General features: G+C 34.5%; 1 protein-coding gene across 2 annotated transcripts in view; it reads right to left on the minus strand.

Annotated features, from left to right (window-relative positions):
* Reln (reelin) overlaps window positions 1-22,160 on the minus strand; it is a 452,156-nt gene that overhangs the window by 216,791 nt on the left and 213,205 nt on the right. For both annotated transcript variants that reach the window (XM_042684785.1, XM_042684786.1), the window contains exons 7-8: window positions 16,178-16,274; window positions 9,024-9,075 (exon numbers count right to left, since the gene is read on the minus strand). In XM_042684785.1, coding sequence (XP_042540719.1) covers window positions 9,024-9,075; window positions 16,178-16,274 — 149 coding nt within the window. The remainder of the gene's footprint in view (window positions 1-9,023; window positions 9,076-16,177; window positions 16,275-22,160) is intronic.

Genomic DNA, 22,160 nt, shown 5'->3' on the forward strand with positions numbered 1-22,160 from the left:
CAGTGAATGCACATATGTGATATTATACATAATACAGTGCATAAATATCTTGAGTCTGGTAGAGAGTATCTGATCAAGTCTTTGACTAATTAATAAGAAAGTGAAAATTGTTGACTCATATGAAGTTCTAAATCTTGCCCATAGATTTCACTCAGAAAGTTCTCAAGTCTCAGAAGTCAGAAGTGGGGAACAGCAGTAAGTCCCTTTCCAAAGCATGAATATAATTAGATTCATATCAAACTTGATAATTCTAGTTATGAGCAAGTCTTATATACCAAGAGAAATGCATATATACTCTTTGGTTCTCAAGGAATACCTGAGCTATAAAAGATGAAAGCAGATGTGCAGAAATGATCAGCATATAAATCAAGGCAGAGTGAAGCAAGTGTCATAAATTCAGAAGCCAAGGTTCAAAGACATCAGGTTGGGACAACAGAATGAGTTTTCATGGAGAAGTAGTGTTTGATGATCAATTTCCTCCTTATTCTATAGTCCTACTGCTGTGTCCCTTCTATTAGAACACCCCTCATAAATATTATAAGATCATACTTTTGAATGAATTACTGTTCTTTTCATACTTTTGAATAAATTTAAGTGTCAAGTAAGAAATTGAATATCTTAAGCGAAAGGGTATAACATGTACTCTAAATTGTTCATTCCAGCATAGAGGCTATATTTTATTTACTTACCAGTTCTCATTGTTCAGAAACACTTATTATGAACCTCAAAAATGTTTCAGAACATTATGCTTAATAGAATTTTATAGCATTTTAGAATATTGCCTTCTGCCAATAGGACTTAAGTTTTTAGGATGAGGTGCATATGACATATATGTACATTTCAAAAAGAGTATATATGTTGAATATAGATTCATATTCCCTTAAATTACTCTTTCAAAGTACACAATTCCTCAAAAGGAATAGGTCACTTCTGGGATAGAGAGGTAGTTTTCCATACTATTTTAATAAATTCTGATAACACTGAAGTATTCTACCTATTAATACTTCCATTTAGATAAATGTAGATCTCTGAATAGCTGAAAATTGTTTAATTTACTTTTAACGTATTTTGTAATATCTAAGAATATCATACTTATTTAACCCCCTAAAGCATAGGCATTAAATTGATTATGCCATTAAAATTTTTTAACTTAAAAAATTATATTTGTTGGGAGTTGATATCACTAGAGATCTTTTTAGTCTTATAAAACGACTGTTCCAGAGGAGCTTTAACTATTTCATGATAAATTCTCCATGGTCTAACTAGTACATCAAGAAAAGTGGCTTGAAACCAAATGAGACTCTAATTTGAAATATAATATACAATTTCAGTAAGTCCACAGAGAAAATATGCAATAATTCACTCTGAAGTATGGAAGGCTCAATTTTTCCTTTTCCTGAATTACCTGCTCTAAAGTAGTTGAGAGTTTCAAATTCTGAGTAATTAAGATGCTTATGAATTAGGCTCAAGAGAAAAACAAACTGCTTCTCTTATTCTGTGTAAAACATTATCTCTTACAAGTACCAATTTATTCCTGTCATCTATCTATGAAAAGACAATGCCAGCTTTTTTGAAAGCAATCTTCTCATTCAATTAAGTTTACCTGTATCTTTGTAATTTTCTAGTTTTTAGTTTTAAAAGTAGTTTCATACTATTTTTTGTTCTCATTTGTCTCCGTCAGTACAGTACAGAAAGAGAAGAATTCAGGCCTAATGCCACATTCAATCCTTAATGTTTAAATATGAAATGTTTATGATTCCATGATTTTCCTCCATCTTGAGATGATATAAGCAAAACAAAAAAGCAGAAAAAACTATAGGCACAGGACAACCCCCTCCCCCAATACCCCTCACACAAAAGAATACCTATACATTTTTAGGACATCCATAAATAAAACCTAAGGAAAAATACTGATTCTATAAATGAATAAATAACAGATCCTGGTTAACTCAGTTATCACATGGGAATATATTTCTGTCTACTTTCACTAAAAGTAGAGTTTTATTGGTGATTTTGAATTTTCATCTGTATTGTTTTCTATTGTGGTTCACAGTTCATCTCCTTCAAATCCATTTTTATCGCAAAATGTCTGTATCATATCAGTTTATTTATTATTTATTTTTGGTTGATTGTGGGGCTTGAACTCTGGGCTTGGGTGCTGTCCCTGCTCTCTTCAGCTCAAGGCAAGTGCTCTACTGCTTGAGCCACAGCGCCACTTCTGGTTTTCTAGTGGTTTATTGGAGATAAGAGTCTCATGGACTTTCCTGCCTGGGCTGGCTTTGAACCTCAATCCTGAGATCTCAGCCTCCGGAGTAGCTAGGATTACAGGTGTGAGCCACTGGCACCCAGCTCATATCAATTTAGTATTTGGTTATATATATTATGATGTTACTGTAATGGCTACATGTCACTCTGACAAGAAATATTTATGAGTATCAACTTACTGAGAGTCTCTGGGATACCAAGATGAGCAAGGCATTCATGGCCAAAGCCACAAAGCTTGTTCTTTATGGTATGTTTTGAAATGCATTACCTTTAACTCTCATTTGGCAAATGAAACCTAACCTGAAGAAAAGGCTGAACATAACTGAACAAGCATATTATTGGGTAAATTCTTGAAGAGTGACTCACTGCAGGTTTCTCTCTTAGAAATAGCAAGTCTTCCTTTAACTCAACTATGCACATACTTTCTCTGATGCAGAATAACAAGAGCAATCCTTAGCAGGAAGAAAAATGTTGGAGGAATAACAATACCAAACTTCAAACTCAATTACAAAGCCATGGTAATGAAAACAGTTTGGTACTGGCACAAAAATAGGCCTGAAGACCAATGGAACAGAATAGAAAACCCAGAAATGAATCCACAGACCTATAGCCATATAATATTCAATAAAGGAGACAAAAATTTAGGCTGGAAGAAAGACAGCCTCTTCAATGAATGGTGCTGGCAAAACTGGACATCCATATGCAGAAAACTGAACCTAGATACTCATATGTTACCTTGCACCAACATCAATTCAAAATAGATCAAAGACCTTATTAAAGTGAGAAATCATGAAACTTTTAAAGAAAATGGTAAGAGAAACACTAGAGCTCCTGGGCACAGGCCAAAACTTTCCACGTAAAAATCTAGAAGCACAACAAATAAAAGAAATAATTGATAAATGGGACTACATCAAACTTTTAAGTTTCTACATAGAAAAGGGTATAGCTAACAAGCTAACTAGAAGGATCATATAATAGAAGTAAATTTTTACTACTGATCCATCAGACAAAGGTCTAATATCTAAAATATAATTAGAGCCCAAATATTGGATACTCAAAGAAACAACAACCCAATTAGTAAGTGGACTAATGACTTAAAAACAGACTTTTCTGAAGTAAATATGGCCAACAGACGCATGAAAAAATGTTCATCGTCTCTGGCCATAAAGGAAACGCAACTCAAAACAACACTACAATTCCATCTCATCCTAGTTAGAATGGCCATGATCAAGAAAATTAACAAAAACAAATGTTAGCCTGGATATGGCCAAAAGGGAAGTGTATTACACTGTTGATGGGACTGTAGACTTGTTCAACCACTCTGGAAATCAGTGTGGAGGATCCTCAGAAAACTAAACATAGAACCTAGCAATTCAACTCTTGGGCATTTATCCAAAAGAGCACAAAGAAGAATACACTAAAGTTACCAAAGCAATCATGTTTGGGCAGATTTATTTACCATAGCCATGATATGGAATCAGCCCAGATGGCTCTCAATGGATGAATGGATCAAGAAAATATGGTATGTATACACACACACACACACACAATGATATTCTACTCATCCATCAGAAAGAATGATATTGAACCATTCATAAAGAAATAATAAGGGGAGATAGAGGAGGAGGCAACAATGCTTGATAAGAAATGTACTCATTACCTTGCCCATGTAATTGTAACCCCTCTGTATTTCAATTAAAAAAAAGAAATGGAAAGATTATGTTAAGTGAAGTAAGCCAGATCAAGAGAAGCACAGGTTGCATGGTTTCCCTCATTAGTGAAAACTAGAATGTGCCTATAAATCTAGAAGTAAGCATTCTGGGTTGCACCCAAGCAGTTATAAATGAATTAACTGAAGCGCAATAGGATCTATGGAAAACTTTATGCTTTTATCTGTTCTTTCAAGGAACGTTCAGGGATACTCCTTGTCAAGAAGCTTCTGTGAGTTGTACAACCCTGCAGAGCCTAACTGGTCCCTGGCACCTCAAGACTTTTACATATACTCTCCACTGTAACAATTGGACAATGTCAAGAGAACTCATACTCCATATATCCTATGCCTTCCATCACAATTAAATGCTGTAAAAATATTGTTTTATTACAATGTTGAGCAAATGTTTAACAAATACAACACACTACCAGCACTTCCTTTAGACCCAGAATCCTGCCTGGGAAAAGAGTTTGGAGGCATCTGTAAGATAATGGTTTGCAAGGGCATCAGATCAAATTTTTCTTCCTGTCCCAGAGGAAATCTACAGGAAATGGGTAAATGCTCCTAAGGCGACAACCATAAATTCCACAAGCTGAATCTAATGAATCAAGGGAGGATTGTCGCAAATCGATGCTTCAGCACAGAAATGAATACAAGATCTTTCATTGAAGTGGAAAAAATGAAAAGTTCTTTTAAGAATATTTTAGGACACATATCAAGATGATTTAGTTATTGGTAATCTGATGAATTCCAATGTGCAAAACTAGATCTTCAGGATGCATTAACCTGAAAAGTCATTTGGTTATGATAATCTGTATGTTTATTTATATATGTGTGCCTATGTTTATGTATATGAATATGCTGTACACACATGAATGCACAGTATGTACATACACAATGTACACAGACATGTAGTATGTTTACACACTACATATACATGTGTATAAATACACATATTTATGTATATTTGAAAGAATTAGGAGAGCAGTGTGGCTAAACATTATTTGAAACATCCTTTAGTAATTCAAGCATTATATATATGATGGGTTCTTTTAGTATAATATTTGTCATATAATTGAAAATGTTTATAAAAGCCATATGGAAATATTAACACTATTTCTCCAACTGTGGCTCTATTGGCTTTAATTATGACTTTAAGTCATCACTGAGGTAATAATCAATGGTAGAATTGCCTGGAAAATTACCTATATAACATCAAATGATTTTTCCATACCATAACCTTTCACAAATTAAAGCAATTCCTAAGAAATTACATTAATACCGATGGATCTTATTTAACTACACTGATAGCACATATTTGGAGAATTTCACAAGATGCAGGAGATATAAATATTTGACCACCAACATGTAATTAAAATAAATCCACTCCATATACTTCTGCCAAATACAAATGAATTGCTAGTAAATTCAGTTACTAATTTAGTGTTTGGTTACTAGGCTTGTGAAGCTCAGGATGGATGCCTCACATTTCTTCAGAACTTATGTGCATGCCTCAGTCTAGTCCTCATGCATGTGAACAAAATGCTGCCAATCATACCCACTCCTACCATACAGATAGGAGTCCTGCCCACTGTGTTCATGTATTCACCATACTACATTATACACAATACAACTAATGGTTTGCTAATAGGTTTTCTGCCACTCTAAACTTTTTTCCTCCTAAGAATTTTTAGTCTTACAAGGCAATATATTTTCAAATGAAATTTCTATATAATAAATTATAACTTTTACTAAGCATTTTCTATTTCATTGTCAATGCTACATTAAGATTTTACTTTTGATATCAAGGCTGTCATCCAAAAGGTTTTTAAATGTATAACTGTGATCCTACCATCCCTTTCTCTATCTGGTCTATCTATCTGTCTATCTACCTTCCTATCTACCTACCTATTCATTCTAACTCATCCTCAGCTCAGTTACACTTCTTGTCTTCTATCTTCTAATCAAGGTTCAAATCCATGTTTCAGACAACACAAGTTGCCCTGCAGTTCTCTGGTTTGTAGTAAAATAAGGATTATTGTTAATTCACATATTCAGATCTAGTCTTAAAACCTTGGCCTATTTAGAGGCTTGGGATTTGGGTCTCAAGTACTAATCCCACATTCTCTAACCTTTTCTCGATCCCTTTTCATGTACTCTGTTTCTATTGATATTGTAAATGGTACAACTGAAAGGTAAGGAAATAGAGTCACTTCACAAAACCAGACTTGGTTTTGGTGTTGGATCTGTCCTTCTTTGAGTAAAAGGCAAATACTAGGGGAATTTTCAGACATAGCATAAGTGGATTTTCTTGTGTTCTTTCACTGCTTAAATATAATGTGTGAACTTAATGTGTCTTGTCTAAAAAAATAAAAATAAAATAACTAAGCACCAGTGACTTACAATTCTAATCCTGACCTCTTAGAGGCTAAGATCAGACCATAGCAGCTTAAAGCCAGCTCATCCAGAAAAGTCCAAAAGACTGTCTCCAATTAATTAGCCAAATCCAGACTGGAGCTATGACTCAAGTGGTAGAGCACCAACCATGAGCAAGCAGAGTGAATAAGAGGTCCCTGATTTTAAGCCACTAAACTGGCACTAAACAAGGAAACAAACAGTATAAATTGCTAATAATTATTCAGTTTATCTTTACCTGTTTTTAGCATAATGAATCTAGACACACTTATTTTTTTAGTTTGAGGTTACTTGTCATGCTACAGTTTTTTTAAAAATGTTTTTTTAATTTTTTTGTATTCTTTTTTATTACTATTATGAAAATACCATACAGAAGAGTTACAATTACATGGGCAAGATAATGAGTACATTTCTTATCAAGCATAGTTGCTTCCTCCTTTGTTTCCCCTTCCTATCCCTTCCCATATCCCACCCCCCATAACCCCCCCACCTCTCTACCAATGGGTAGTAGTTGTATGAAAGAGTTGCCATTTAAAAAAGAAGTTTATGGGCACAATTCATCTTGATCTCTATTATCCTGTCAACATCTTCACCACCCCACCCTTTGGCCTACCCCTTCCCTTATTTTTCTCAATTCTGTGGTATATTCAATAGATTCTTTCCTGAATTTTCCCCCTTTGCCTGCATCACTCTTCTACTCTCCTACCCTTCATCCCTTCTTGCAAGTACCCACTTCCTGGTCCTTATCTTGTTGGATTTTGACTTAATCTTTCTAAAGAATTGTACTATTTGCACTCTCCATACAGTCTACTATACTTCAGTTATTTCATTTAGTACTGCACTGCTCATGCTACAGTCTACAAAGCTTTTTTTTTTTTGTCAGACACCAGTGGCTCACCTCTGTAATCCTAGCTACTCAGGAGGCTGAGATCTGAGGATCACAGTTCAAAGCCAGCAATTAGCTCCAATAAACCACCAGAAAACCAAAAGTGGCACTGTGGCTCAAGTAGTAGAGTGCTTGCCTTAAGCTGAGGAGCTCAGAGACAGAGCCCAGGCCCAGAGTTCAAGCCCTATGACTAACCAAAAACAACACCCCCAACAAGCTTTTTTTTTGTCAAGACACTTAAAAATGACTTTCATTTTTGTTCTGTTCAGAAAGTACTAAATGTTTTTTTTTTTTTTTTTGTCAGTTGTGGGGCTTGAACTCTGGGCCTGGGTTCTGTCCCTCAGCTCTTCAGCTCAAGGCTAGCACTCTACTACTTGAGTCACAGCGCCACTTCCGGCTTTTTTTCTTTTTGCTTATGTGGTGCTGAGGAATCGAAACCAGGGCCTCAGGCATGCAAGGCAAGCGCTCTACCACTGAGCAACCTTCCCAGCCCCAAAATATATATTTTTAAAAGGTAGTATACGATAATACATTTTTTCTCTCTTTTTTAAAAAACAGTTTTTTACTGTGCTAACATTCCTTTTATGACCATAAATGGACTTCTGAGTTGTCTGCAAGTTTTCGTAGTTAACACTACCAGGGTAAGAAGAAAGCAACCCAAATGTAATCGTGCAGTTTCACATAATTCTTTCTTTTTAAAATGCCTTCTAAGTAGACTGATCACACTATGTGTTATTAACCCTCTTTCTACAATTTTATTTGCTTTTTTAAAGTTTTTGAGTAAACACACATTTGCATTATGAGGAATCTCACTGTGATTGTTCTTTAGCTGTACACTGTATACTTTAGGACAATTGAATATGCCAAACAAGGCATATTGATAGAGATGTATTTCCTTAGACAGCCACGGTAGCTCCTGACTGAAGAACACTGACTTACAATTTACAATAGAAGGTTCCTGAGAAAAGTGACATTTTTGCTAATGGTGGAGCAACAAAGCAGGAGGTGAAGATGGAAAGAGCTTGTTCTGGATGTGGCAGTCATACAGCAGCAGTGCTCATGCAATGGAGAGACATCAATGAAGCCAGGTTGAAAAAACAGGATCTTTTTTTTTTTTCCATGGGAGTGTTACAACTTACTTTTTAATATACACAACACAACACACACTTTGAAAATTAAACTATGAAGGAGCTGAATAGACAATAAAACTGCAAGGGCATCTTATGCTAATGAGTGCTTTGGGTAGTAACTTTTAGCTTTCATACAAAAGCAGTTAAGTGAAATATTGCCATGCATAGCCAGTTTTTCATTACTTATGTCAAAATTAAACATAGATTACTCGTGTCAGACATGAAGCCTTAATTGCTTTCTTTCAGCCACCAATAATTACCTCTTTCACTACCAATTAGTCAGAACCCAGGAAATTGAACAGATATCAATCTTAATCTGGTAAAATATAACTAATAAGGCATGCTGCACTAAACTAACCCATTGCATTCAAAATATAAACCACTTAAAATGTTTGATTATTTGTAGCATTTTAAATACCATTCACTGATAGAAATGAATGAGAACAACATATATAAATATAAAAACATTTGATTCACTTTTTAAAAGTTTTAAATTACTCACTGAATATTTAGAACTTAAATCAAAAAGCATCTGGCACTATACAAAAAAAAAGCACACACTACAATTAAAACAAACACTTTCAATTTAAATTTTTTAATTGCTAAAAACACTTACCAATGGAAAACTGAAGGACAGAAGCCGTTGTTGTATTTAGGCTTGTGGTAGTCTGGAAAAAAGAAATATACAAAAATAAGACAAGAAGGGAAGGGAGAAGAACAGGTGGAAAGTAAGGAGGAAAGCTGTTAGGCTTTGAGAAAGACAAGGAAAGGAAAGATCCATCAAAAGAGGCTGTACTTATGTAATTGTTCATCCATTTTTATGAATATGTCTGAACATACACATTTCCTGTTCCCCTGTGGAGAACAAGCTGTGACTTAGACATGAATAGTAAACTTCTCAAAATGCCATTTTACTGTTTTTACATTTTATGTTTGTAAAATGCCCACTCAACTCCTGTCTTTAGGTCTTACAACAGGTATGGACTCAAAGGGAATGTTTTAGTAGTCTTTGTTTAGTAGTCTTAAGAAGACTAAGACTAAAATTTAAAGAGCAAAATTAAGAGTAAAGAAACAGAAAAATATTATTTTCAGAAGTAAATACAATCTCTACAGCAAAAGGCTGCCAGATTTCTTAAAAGACATGACATTGTTTTCTAAAATTGACTATGATAATGGTTTCATTGCTTTGTAAATAAACAAAAAAATTGAATTGTATACTTCACATTAACCAGTCAAAGAACCTGTGGCTATTTCTCAATAAGACAGGAAAGAGAGAGAAGGGGGTGTGAGGAATGAGAATTATGAACATAGAAATGGACTTCCAAATTGTTAAATTTCCTACTTACTTGAAGAAATTTGTTTAACTGATATCTCCCCTTAACATGTCTAACTTTATTTTAAAATTTTCATTATTTTTTCTTTGGAGCAGAAATCATCTCTGCTCCAAATGAGATGAAAATTATGGCTTTTATTTTGTTGGGTTCTGAGTGCTACGTTCTGCAGTAAGGGATATTTCACATGATTCCAGGCTCTGATCAGTTAAGTGCATAATTGTGTCTTTACTGATGTAGGTATAGCAGGCTGTTTCACTTTGATTTCTTTTATGTTTTAACATCTTTAGACATATTCTTGCACTTTGTTAGCACTCAAGTAACCACTGCATAAAGGTAGAAGACTATATTGTTCAAGAATTATCAGAAGGGGCTAGGGGATATCAGTGCTAGAGTGCTTGCCTTGCATGCATGAGGCCCTGGGTTCATTTCCTCAGCACCATATAAGCAGAAAAAGCCGGAAGTGGTGCTGTGGCTCAAGTGGTAGTGTGTTAGCATTGAGCTGAATTGCTGGGGGACAGTGTCCAGGCCCAGAGCTCAGGCCCACGATGGACAAAAAAAAAAAAAAAAGAATTGTCAGGGAAAACAAGTGAATAAGATTATCACTCTGCCAGAACTCAGTTAACAGGTTAATATTGAAAGACATGCAACACGACTTGCCTAGATGTGCTTTAAACAAATGGCTTCAAAATTCAATGAAGAAGCAAGAAAAGTAATGAGAGGAGAGCAAAAGAGATATTTTATAAGTTGTGCTGCTAAAAATTTCTTTTCTTGTATATGTATTTTTATTATCGTTAAGTAGTTGTACAAAGGAGTTGCTACTCACCAAAGCAATTTATGAATGTCTCTTGATCAGTGTCATAACTCTCAAAATTCTTAGCCATCCATCTCTTATGCACTCCTTCCCTCGTTGTTCTTAATTTTGTAAGATATACATTGATTGAACCCTTGACTGCATTCTCCCTCTCTTCTCTTTATCTATTCCAAAAGTCACTGGCATCAAAGTGGAAGAGGAAATTCTCTCTGTATTTAATTTGATTCTGCCCACCATGCCCATACCTCTGTTTTCTGTTCTTTCCCCTACCAGAGTTATTAGAGAACTATGTAAAATAAAATTATTTTAAAAGAAATTTGGCTCCTTTTAGGAGAACATTTAGATAAGCTCAAGTTCTCATGCATTTCCATTTGGATGATTTGATCTTAAAAATCCAAGGAGACACAAAACCAATAGAGAATTTTTTTTGAACCTAACATAAATTGATTGATTTTTATATGAAGAGATTCCTAGATTAACTATGAAATACTTCTGAATATAGTTTATATGAAATAATGTTATTATATAAGTTAAAAGCACTATGCCTATTGCTACTGCTAGTGCATTAACTATACTAAAGAGTCTTCAATGTTATCCTGGTAGTATAATAAATGGTGCTACATTACTTATGTGATCAACTTCCATAGCCATGACATTTGCTATTTAACAGCAAGTTACATGAAATATGGCCAAATTTCAATTTCCTTGGGCTAACGGGTGGTGAGCTTAGGATTTATTAGTCATTGATTCAACTTTATTTTTCTTCAAAAGAAAAGTTGAGGGATAGTGCAGTGCTTGATTCTCATTTCTTCATCTTTATCACTCATATTAATAAAATTCTCAGTTGCCCAAAAATAGGAAAGAGGAAGAAAACAAGAAGCACTATCTTTACAGTTGATTCATCTGTTTTGGAGTATTAGGAATTGTTTATTAATCTTGAGATCAAGTATGCAATTTTAGTCTGAAAAGTTATTAATCTTTTATATCTTACTTTCTGAAAATAAAAGGCTTTCTTTAAGGGGCTTTTGACAATATAGTAATCATGAATGTCTTATGGAGGGGTTTTTTCCTACCACCCAGTGACCAAAGTAATCAAGTAGAATTTAAAATATGAAAAGTTGGTACAGCAACTTAAATGAACCTGGAGAGCCAAGGCTGTTCATTCTATACTTTTCCTTGCAAATTTTATTTTGATATTCTTTTAGCCCAAACTTTGCCCTGTTACTAAAATACTATTAAAATATGTGGCAAAAATTTTATAAATAATCTCTTTATTAGAAAAAGAGAGGGGGAATATAGGTCAATGGTAGAGCATTTGCCTAGCATGTATGAGGATCTGGTTTTTGACATTCTCTCAATAAATAAATAAGTAAACATAAAGAAGAGAGTAGCATTTTGTTATTTCCCTTCCCCTCCCCAAATTAGAAAAATGTATACACAAGATGCAGGGCACTGAATCAAATACAGTGAAAACAGGGGTTATACCATGGGGGAAGAACATACAAAAGAAGCAAAAAATCACATAGGACATTATAAATACATTAAAAATAATAGCAAGAAAGAAAAAACCACTTGTGTCCCTATCTTGGGGTTCATTTCACTTAACATCATATGGTCATATGTACATAGCTTTTGACCTTTAAATAAGGATACAGGTTGACCCGTTGTAACAATGAGATGTACAAGACACCATGTTGAAAATGAACTTTACAACTTTGCGGGTGGGGGGGTCTTAGGGAGTAGTTGGGGAGGTGGGAGGGAAGCGATGGTAGGGGAAAAACAAAGGAGGAGGTAACAATGCTTGATAGGAAATGTACTTATTACCTTACTCATCTTAATCATATAACTGTAACCCCTCTGTACGGTATTTTTACAATAAAAAGCATATGTATATGTATATATGAGAAGAGTGGCCTACTCATTTCAAGTTCTGAGATCACATTTGCAAGTGCAGCAGTGGGTAAATGCATTTATCTCTTTATCTTCATTTTACAGTAGCAAAATGAACAGAGTTGAAAATTGCAATTGGTTAAAGAAAATGTTTGGGGGCTCCACAGCACTTAGTGAGTGAAAAATGTCATGGAATGCCCGGATGACAGCAGATAGCATCTCCAACTGATTTTGGCTTTTACTGACATGAAATGGCTAATCAACTAAATTCACAAAATGTACTGGTAATAAGAGTGGCTTAAAAATTGTCCTTAGAGATGGGTGCCTGTGTTCATGCTTGTAATCTCAGCTACTTAAGAGGCTTATATTTTGAGGTTGGCAGTTTGAAGCCTGCCTGGGCAGGAAAATTCAGGAAACTTAATTAGAAGGTGGCTCAAATGGTAGAGCACTAGCCTTGAGCAGAAAATCTCAGACAGTACCTAGGCTTTGACTTCAAGTCCCAGGACCAGCACACAAACAAACAATACTGCCCTTTGTACTTTCCTCCCTTATGACTTTCTGGAGAAAGATCTAGTCCTTGTCTATCTTCATTTTACTCCTGTTTTTTAGTTTATTTTTCTCCAAAGTTTATCTTTAATTCCAGGAATAACAAGCCCTACAGGTAAACATCTCATGTTGGAAACCAAAACTGTCCCACAAAGTGGTCAGACTCTGTGTGCCAGCAGACTCCCTGTGACTTGTCCTGAGATAAAGATCACAGGATTACCACATCCACATACTTGTCTCTCCTAAATCCTCACTCTTCCCGGATATAATTCTGGAGCTATTGCCAGTACACAAGGGAATTCTTAAGTCACCTGACCTATATCCTTCTGGTGTTGGTCTCACTGAGATGAATTCTTTTCATGTTTTACCATTTCTCTACTGTTTAGATCCTTCTTCCTATGCTTAACCTAGACTGCTGGTAAGGCCTTGAACGAGGTCTCTGGCCACAGATATGCTTTGTGTATATGTGTGTGTGTGTGTGTGTGTGTGTGTGTGTGTGTGTGTTTGGAATATAAAGTTTGCAATTCTTTGTTTTACAACTTTGATAGAATAACAAATCTACTAAAAACAGGAGAAAGCCTTGGCATTTTGCTTTGTATTCTCTTGGTTTTTAGGAAGAATAAGTCTGATTCACGATGCCTTTGTGTCAAGAGAGTAAAACTACCCCCAAAGAAAGATCAATTATTCCTCTGTGTACATCATCTTGACAATAAAATAAAATAAAAATAATATAATAATGAGGCTTCACCCTTGAACAGGTATAGTTATCGCATGAGAACAAGATTATCCTCTTTCTTTTTCTTTCTCTTTTCTCTTTCTCTGTCCCATTTCTTCCTCTATAAACTTAAAGCTCTGTGTATACTCTGAAGATGGTATCAAAATGGCATAAAGAGTTTATACTGCACTTATCACTACCTTATTGGCCTCTTGTAGTGAGTGTCTGTAACATGTGGGAAGTTGGTCTTGAGCCTAGAACTTATAGTAAGAATTGGATTTATGTAAAAGAAGAAGTCATGCTGTTCAAAAAGTGATGTTTAGGGGCTGGTATCTTAATTAATATACAAGAGTTTTGATTGAATTGAATTGGGAAGTGTCATATTGTTTTGAAGTATAGTTAACATGTTACCTAACATGGAATTCTTCAAATTAATTAATTTTCTATAGTCATGACTTGGATAGCACTGCATATTTTGCTTCTGAGATACCAATATAATAATTATTGAGAATCAGAAATTGCTAGTGTAAACTGTGAATGTTATCTAATCCTTTCTATTTATCTTTATTTTCTTTTAATCTATAGTATAAATGAATCCTAGGGAAATACAATAAAATATAAAAATAATTAGTATAAATATAGAATTTTAGTCTGAAAAGTTACGAAGCCTTTATAACCATCTGACATTTTGAAAACAAAAGGATCTCTTAAAGGTCTTTTGAAAATAATATACTAGTTATAAAAGTCTTATGAAGAACTTTGGCAACTAAACCTCTATGTTTTTATTTCTGAAATGAAGATAATTGCTTTGAATATTTTCCATTTTAGTTGAACAGCTACACTCACATTTATTACATAATACAACTCTAGCTTAGTGAGATATCAACTCTAATGTTAAATAAACTTAGGAAAACATAGAAACAATCAGGACTAAATACCCATGTGATTAAATAAGCTAGATATTTCAGTTTTTAATGCTATAGAGTATGAATTCTTATATCTGATTATTAGATACATTTTTTCCAATAACTAGTAAAAGCAAAAATAATTTCTCAAGACTTCTAGAAATATTACTGGATAGGAGCACCTTTTAAATTAGGCAATGGTTCTAAGCTCAATTACCTATGACAAAACAAATTGTATTTCAAAGTTCATAGATAATTCAGTATACTATTTAAATAATTCAGAACACTATTTAAATAGTACACTATTTAAAATGTACTAGCAAATCTATTTTTGCAGGAAGAATTTCACTACGAGTCGCATTTGTCTGCAGGAGTACTGTAACACATTGTGAAACTTGAATTATGAATTAATTTGCATCTAATTAATTCTGTTCTGTGATCTAATTTCAACTAAAAACTTCAATTCATCAATGTATTAAAGCTGTATCTGTAACAAACTGAATGGCCATGCAAGGAATATTCAGGCAGCATGAAATAAGAACCAAGTACCAAAAATTAATTGGCTTTCACATTCTGATAACTAAATCTTTTGTAATTGCTTATTTAGAATCTCCTGCCTTCTTTACTATGGAGGCCTGTTCTTGAAAAACTTTTAAAATTAATGATTGTGAAACAATGTGTGACAAAGAGGTGAAAAAACACAGCCTGTCACTAAAAACTCCAAGAAAAGGAAATTGTTGGGGGCGGGGAGAGGAAAGGAGTATTGAAGCTCAAGTTGAAAAATAGAAAATCCAAGCATAAAAGATATCACAAGAAGGGTGTTAGGAGCAAAGTAATTGGGCTAAGATATACTATAACAACTGCTTTACTATCCTTTTACTGGAATATGAAATGAATGCAGTCTTCATGTCAGGAAGAAGCACCAAGGCAAAATGAAAGGCTCATTAACCACTTGCTGATGACAAGTTGCTTCATTGCTTTTAATTTAGAAATGCTCACCTTTTGTTATACATATGATGCAGCAACTTGTCTTTGGCCTGCAATGGCTAATAGCCCTGAGTAACTTGTGATAAACTAAAGAAGTTTAAATGTTGGTTTATTCAGTATGTTCTTTCACTTATAAAGTAAATGCATCGAAGTTCTTCCAGAGTAAGGAAACAATGTTTTAAAATATCTTAATAAAATGGACCAGCTAACGTTTTTTGCTTGCTAAATTAAAATAAGAATACATTTTAAGAACAAATTTATATGAGACTAGAAAGTTAGAAATTGTTTAGATATGATATATAAATTTGTGGTATACATTTTACATATTTTTTAAACTTATCAAAGTAATGCACCATACTCAATTGGACATATTGGCCAATTTTATTCCTAAATTCTTTACTTTATGTTTGAAAGTCAATCACAAAATCATCCTTTCCCAATTCTGAGATATATTTAAAGAATTTACAATGTAAATAATGTTTCAAATATGCACCTGAACTCTAAAAACAAGAGCATGTCTTGTTGGCAAGATACTCAGTAAATATTATAATGGAATAATGTACATAAATAGCATATACTTACCAATTCTCGGGGACCATATGGCTCACAGAAGGTGACAGCATTGCCATGCATAATTGTACCACACTGCTCTCCAGTCTCACAGTTGTTGCATTCAACCCTGTAGGAACACAGAATGCATTCCCAGGCTGAGAGCTAAGTAGCACACAGTGGTTTATCAATCAAGTAAGAAAAGATGAAATAATTGCTGTTAATTGGCTCAATAACCACCCACAAAGATAATGGTATTTTGTATTATGACTAGGTCCAGAAGACATGAAACTAGAAGGATCTGAATGTAAACTGCAATTCTTCAATTACTCAAAGTGGTGATAAGTTGTTTAAATCTTGGTAAGTTTTTTCCTCACTTATAAAATGGGTCTACATTTCTTGTAGTTAGTGTGAGGATGGGAGTATTCATAAAATGCAGAAGTAATCTCATTGCAGGCACTTCTATTTAATAATAGAATATGGTATTGTTAATAATTACATATAACATGTAGTCTGTCCCAATATAAGAAGGCATACAAGTATTAAATAAAGTAATAACTACTTAATACTGAACTAAAAATATTCAATCCTAAACTAAAAAATATTGCAAAAATTTGTAACATTTTTCTTTTCCATTATGGTCAGTGTAAATGTTTAAGATTACTATCCTCAAATGCTCATGGATACATTCCATTATGATAAAAAAAATTGCAGAATTGACTATTGTGTTTAAACCATGTACTACTGTGAAACACATATAAATTCTAGTTCAAGCAAATTTTAGATAATAAGTTATGTTAACCTTGCAAATAATTTAATTAGCTGCTTTATTATTGTAAAATGAAATAGTTAATAAACAGCAGAGGATCTCAAAATTAATTTATTCATTTCTATCTGGTACAAACTCAAGGTATGCTTTACTCTGGATTTGACTCTCTATATTTTGAGTAACATTTAATGCATTGCATTGAAGCATATCAATCTATGGCATTAACATACCAAACATGAAGAAAGATGTATGCTTCCCCTGCCAGATCCTCAAACCATATGAGAGCTGTATTTCATGAAGAAAGAACATTTTCAAAGACCTTCACAATTCAAGTACTAAATTCTGTGGAAAGGACACTATGCCCTTTGCTTGGAAGATCACTGTATTATCCTTTTTCTGCTGTTTGCTAACTTCAGAAAGAGAGATAACAACTCCCACTCATGTAGGAAGACAAAGGTGTGGGAAGGGATTATTTATCCCATGAATCCAGGAGGGAGAAGCAAAATAAGTACAAAGTGGCATATCTATCTATCTATCTATCTATGCCTTTCTATTTGTTTTATAGAATGGAGTACATGATCATCATTATCTAACTTTTACAGTTATGTTTCTATTTAGAAAGCTCATCAATGTCTGAATTTTTTTTAATAAGAAACTGAAAAGAATTTCTGATAAGGAATTTAAAATGTATCATAGCATTGTAAGTCTCAGTAGGAAACTGATCTTCTCTTGATTACTGGGAAGCAAGAATCTAATAAAAGTCTCGATATTAGAAAAGACAGAGGAGTAACTTTGGAAGAGCCACCACTAGTCTCTCATTTCTCATTTATGGCATGTTCATTTATGGCATGCTTTATTTCATAATTACTGGTTGAATGGATAAATGAATGTAAAACAACTTCATTAACAAAACTATCATTTAGATTGGAGAAGTCTAAAAGATTTACAATAAGGCCTGGTAAGCATGATACCACAGCTAACAATACTGTAAGTTTCTCCCAGTTTCCACTATGTCATATGTTCCCAACAGGTATATTTGATCCTCCTCTCCTCCAGGATATGTTTTATGAACTCACTAGTATTTTTCTAAATTTTTAGATTGATTGTGATCATGATAAAATTACAAAGAAGTAACATAAAAATTATAGTAAGCATTTTTTCAGATTTTTTTTTCAGTGCTGAGGAAATACTGGGCTTCTTGCTTTAGTGAGATGAGGATTCTTTGTTCTCCAAGTCATTATGTAATAGCTTGAGAGAAACATCAACTTTGACAGAGAGAAAATTAAAAGAATGTTCAGACTTCATAGTGGCAACTTGCCAACAGCCTCCAGGGTCACTTAACTAAAAGAAGTATTGTTGATACAAAATCTGAGGCCTGCTGCTTGAATTTTTGTAGCAGTCATTCGCTCTCTCTCTCTATAGATGTAGATATAGATATGGATAATTATATATATATATATATATATATATTCATCAACAGCCCAAAATCAAACATGAGAAAAGTAGTATCTACAGTATATACAACAGGTATAATAGGCCTCCTTCTCCTGTAGTCTTGATTAAATAGGTTTCAAGTGGCATTTGGTATCTGCACAATGTCCCACAACATGGAATTATGGAACCAATGAATATCTCAATGGACACAGATGTATCACTTCTTTTTTTGTGGAATAGCAGAGGTAAAGAATGAAAATGAAAGAAAAGCAGTTAGATATAACTCTTCTTTGGTTTGGCTTAATGATAGCTCTAGACCTCTAGACTCTTTTCTTCTTTGTGCTTTATATGATCAGAACTCTAAAATAAGAGTTAAAAAAACATTGATACCTTGTTGAAGAAATCTAAAGATTTATAGGCACCAGATATTCCTCATTATTTTGCTACTTGGAGGAAAATGATTTTTACCAAGGATTGATGGTACAAATCTGTCAGCTTCTTACCAAAGTCAAAGTATGCTTTGATTGATTTTCTTACAGTTGGACTGGGTTTGTCAACGTTAGTTATTTTAAATTACTCTGAATGCTCATCTCCCAACATGGTCAAGCCCAATCCTCTTTTATCTGCCAATGGTGTTATTTATTTATTCATCATTCTTCTTTTTACAGTTTTATGTTGAGGAATTATAGGTGCTTTGCCAAGCTTTAGTGGTACTGATGCCAATATAATACTATTCTTTTCTTCCAACAATTCACATTTCAGTTGAAAGTGTAGAAAAGTAAACAGTTACAATAGAAGGTAATGTATATAATGGTAGTTATTTATTGGATTGTATTGTGTGTCAAATGCATTAAAGTCCATTTAAATCTTTCAGCCTCTCTCTTTCCAAGGGTAGAGATTAGCCTTCAACTAAATAGAGCAATAAGAAAAATGAAGCTTCAGAGAAGAGAAGCATTTATTCAATATCACATAGCTGTGAGGTTGAAGAGTGCCATTTTGACCCAGAGACTACCAAAATTAATGCCCATGACATTTTCCATTGTTGCTCACTCTTTGTAACAGGAATATAGACTGGTTGTAGCAGTACCTCTCCTGGACTGATAATAACAAATAGGAGTCAGTCAACCAAGGAAACCAGGTAAGTGTGTGATAGGACACAGATCATGTAGAAATTATGAGCAACAAGATGGTATGTTATTTAAATAGGTCAGCATACTAGAACTACTCTGGTTTACACAGAGGGATGGCACACAAAGTAGAAGACTTCAGTGTACTTTTTGTGTGTGTGTGAAAATACTGTACAGAGGGGTTACAATTACATGGGCAAGATAATGAGTACATTTCCCATCAAGTATTGTAGCCTCCTCCTTTGTTTCCCCTTCCCATTCTCCCTCCCACCCCCACCCAATCCTCCCCGCCCCCCCCCCCCCACCAAAGTTGTAAAGTTCATTTTCGACATAAAGTCTTGTACTTCTCATTGTTGCAATGGGTCCACCTGTATCTCTATTTAAACGACTTGTTTTTCCCCTTCCCCTCCACAAATTATACCGACATCAAATACAGTGAAAGCAGAGGTTATACTGTGGGGGAGGGACATACAAAGCAACAAAGAAATAATCTTATAAATGTGTTAGAAACAATCGCATGAAAGAAAAAAACATTTGAATACATATCTTAGGGCTCCTTTCCCTAACATCACCTTATCTGACCTTTTCTGCTTGACTCAGACATATACTAGATATTGTAAATAAGGGAAACCATGGGACCTATGTTTCTTTGGGCCTGGCTAACTTCACTTAATATAATTTTTTCCAAGCCTTTCCATTTCCTAACAAATGGGGCAATGTCATTCTTTCTGATGAAGGCACAGAATTCCATTGTGTATTTATACCACATTTTCTTGATCCATTCATCTACTGAGGGGCATCTGGGTTGGTTCCATATTTTAGCTATAGTAAATAATGCTGCAATAAACACAGTCATGCTGGTAGCTTTAGTGTGGTCTTGTTTGTAAACATTTGGGTAAATGCCCAAAAGTGAGATTGCTGGGTCATAGGGGAGCTCTATGTGGAGTCTTTTGAGGAACCTCCATACTACTTTCCAAAGTTGTTGAACAAGTTTACACTCCCATCAACAATGCAGTAAGGTTCCTTTCTGTCCACATCCCCTCCAGCATCTGCGTTATTAGAGTTCTTGATTTTAGCCATTCTAACTGGGGTGAGGTGGTATCTCAATGTTGTTTTGATTTGCATTTCTTTTATGGCTAGAGAGGTTGAGCATTTCTTCATGTGTCTATTGGCCATCCTTCTTTCCTCTTCAGATAAGTTTCTCTTTAAGTCTTTAGCCCACTTATTTATTGGGCAGTTGTTTCTTTGAGGATTTGTTGTTGGGGGGTTAATTTTTTGAGTTACAAGTATATTTTAGTATGAGACCCTTGTCCATTGTATGGCTAGTGAAGATCTTCTCCCAATCTGTGAGCTTTCTATTGATCTTGTTAGCTATGTCCTTTTCCATGCAGAAGCTCTGCAACTTCATGCAATCCCATTTGTCCAACCTTTCTTTGATTTGTTGTATTTCTGGGTCTCTATTAAGAAAATTTCGGCCTGTGCCAAGGAGACCAGAAACACAACAAATCAGTGTACTTTTTTAAAACCAAGTGACAGGTACTGAGTTGTACTAACAATGCTTCATTCACATGAAATTGTCTCCCTCAAAAAAATTGTTTCCCTCTATATTTTTAATCCACATGTAGAATATGCTAAAAAGGAGATTTAGAGATACTACTGCCAAGGTAACACAATTGGTAAATTACATAACTTAGCAATAAAAAAAAACCTCCCAATATTCTGTTTGCAAAAGTTATCATGCACATCCGACTGTTAGGAAAAGTACTCTAGCAAATGGAGACATGATGGATGCAGAGAGAGCCTCTCTACTCATTAAAATTGTAATGTGTGCCATATATGTACTTTCAGCTTTCTAACTACATTAAACATTAAAGAAACAGGTGTGGGGATGTACTTCAGTGATACTGTGTTTGCTTGGCATGAATACAGTTCTCAATTTGATTCCCTAACACTGCATAACAAAAATCAAATGTAAGAAAACCTTGCTAGTCATCTCTGTAGCTACTGTCCACAATCCCACTCAAGAGGCTGAGATTTGAGAATCATGGTCTGGAACCAACCCAAGCAGATAAATTCAAGAGATTCTTATCTAATCCTATCTAACCAGCAAAAAGGCAGAAGTGGAGGCATGGCTCAATTGGAAGAGCAACAGCTATGAGCAGAAAAAGCTGAGTAAGAGTGGGAAGCTCTGAGTTTGAGTTTAAGCCCCAGTACCAGCATCAAAAACGAACAAATAAATAAAAAGTGAAATCCCCCCTCCACGTATTAAAGAGATGAATTAAGTAAAGCTTTTACCAATGTATTTAAATTATGTTTTCACATGTTTTCAACATAGTTATTAATGGCATAGTTGATAGTCTTTTTCATAGGATGCCTTCAAGTTGGAGGGAATATTTTATACTTACAGCACATCTCAATTCAGACTAGCTGCATTTCAAAGGCTCAGCAGTTTTATGTGGGTTACATTGACCATGTTGAACAGCATAGCTCTAAAGAATAATAGGACTTGGAACTGGCTGTTCTCTAGGTATGAAGACAAGTCTACCTTTCAACGATTCATCATTGATGTGACAGTTTAGGATCTGGGTAAAATTGTAAGACTGCATATTTTTAGGAGCTGGGAAAGAATGAGAGGTATACAAAGAAGAGAATAGGTCCAAGAAAGGATACCTGGGGAACTGTCAGA

Source organism: Dipodomys spectabilis, unplaced genomic scaffold, assembly GCF_019054845.1.
Source record: "Dipodomys spectabilis isolate Male_0828 unplaced genomic scaffold, ASM1905484v1 ptg000089l, whole genome shotgun sequence".
NCBI classification, from domain to species: Eukaryota; Metazoa; Chordata; class Mammalia; order Rodentia; family Heteromyidae; genus Dipodomys; species Dipodomys spectabilis.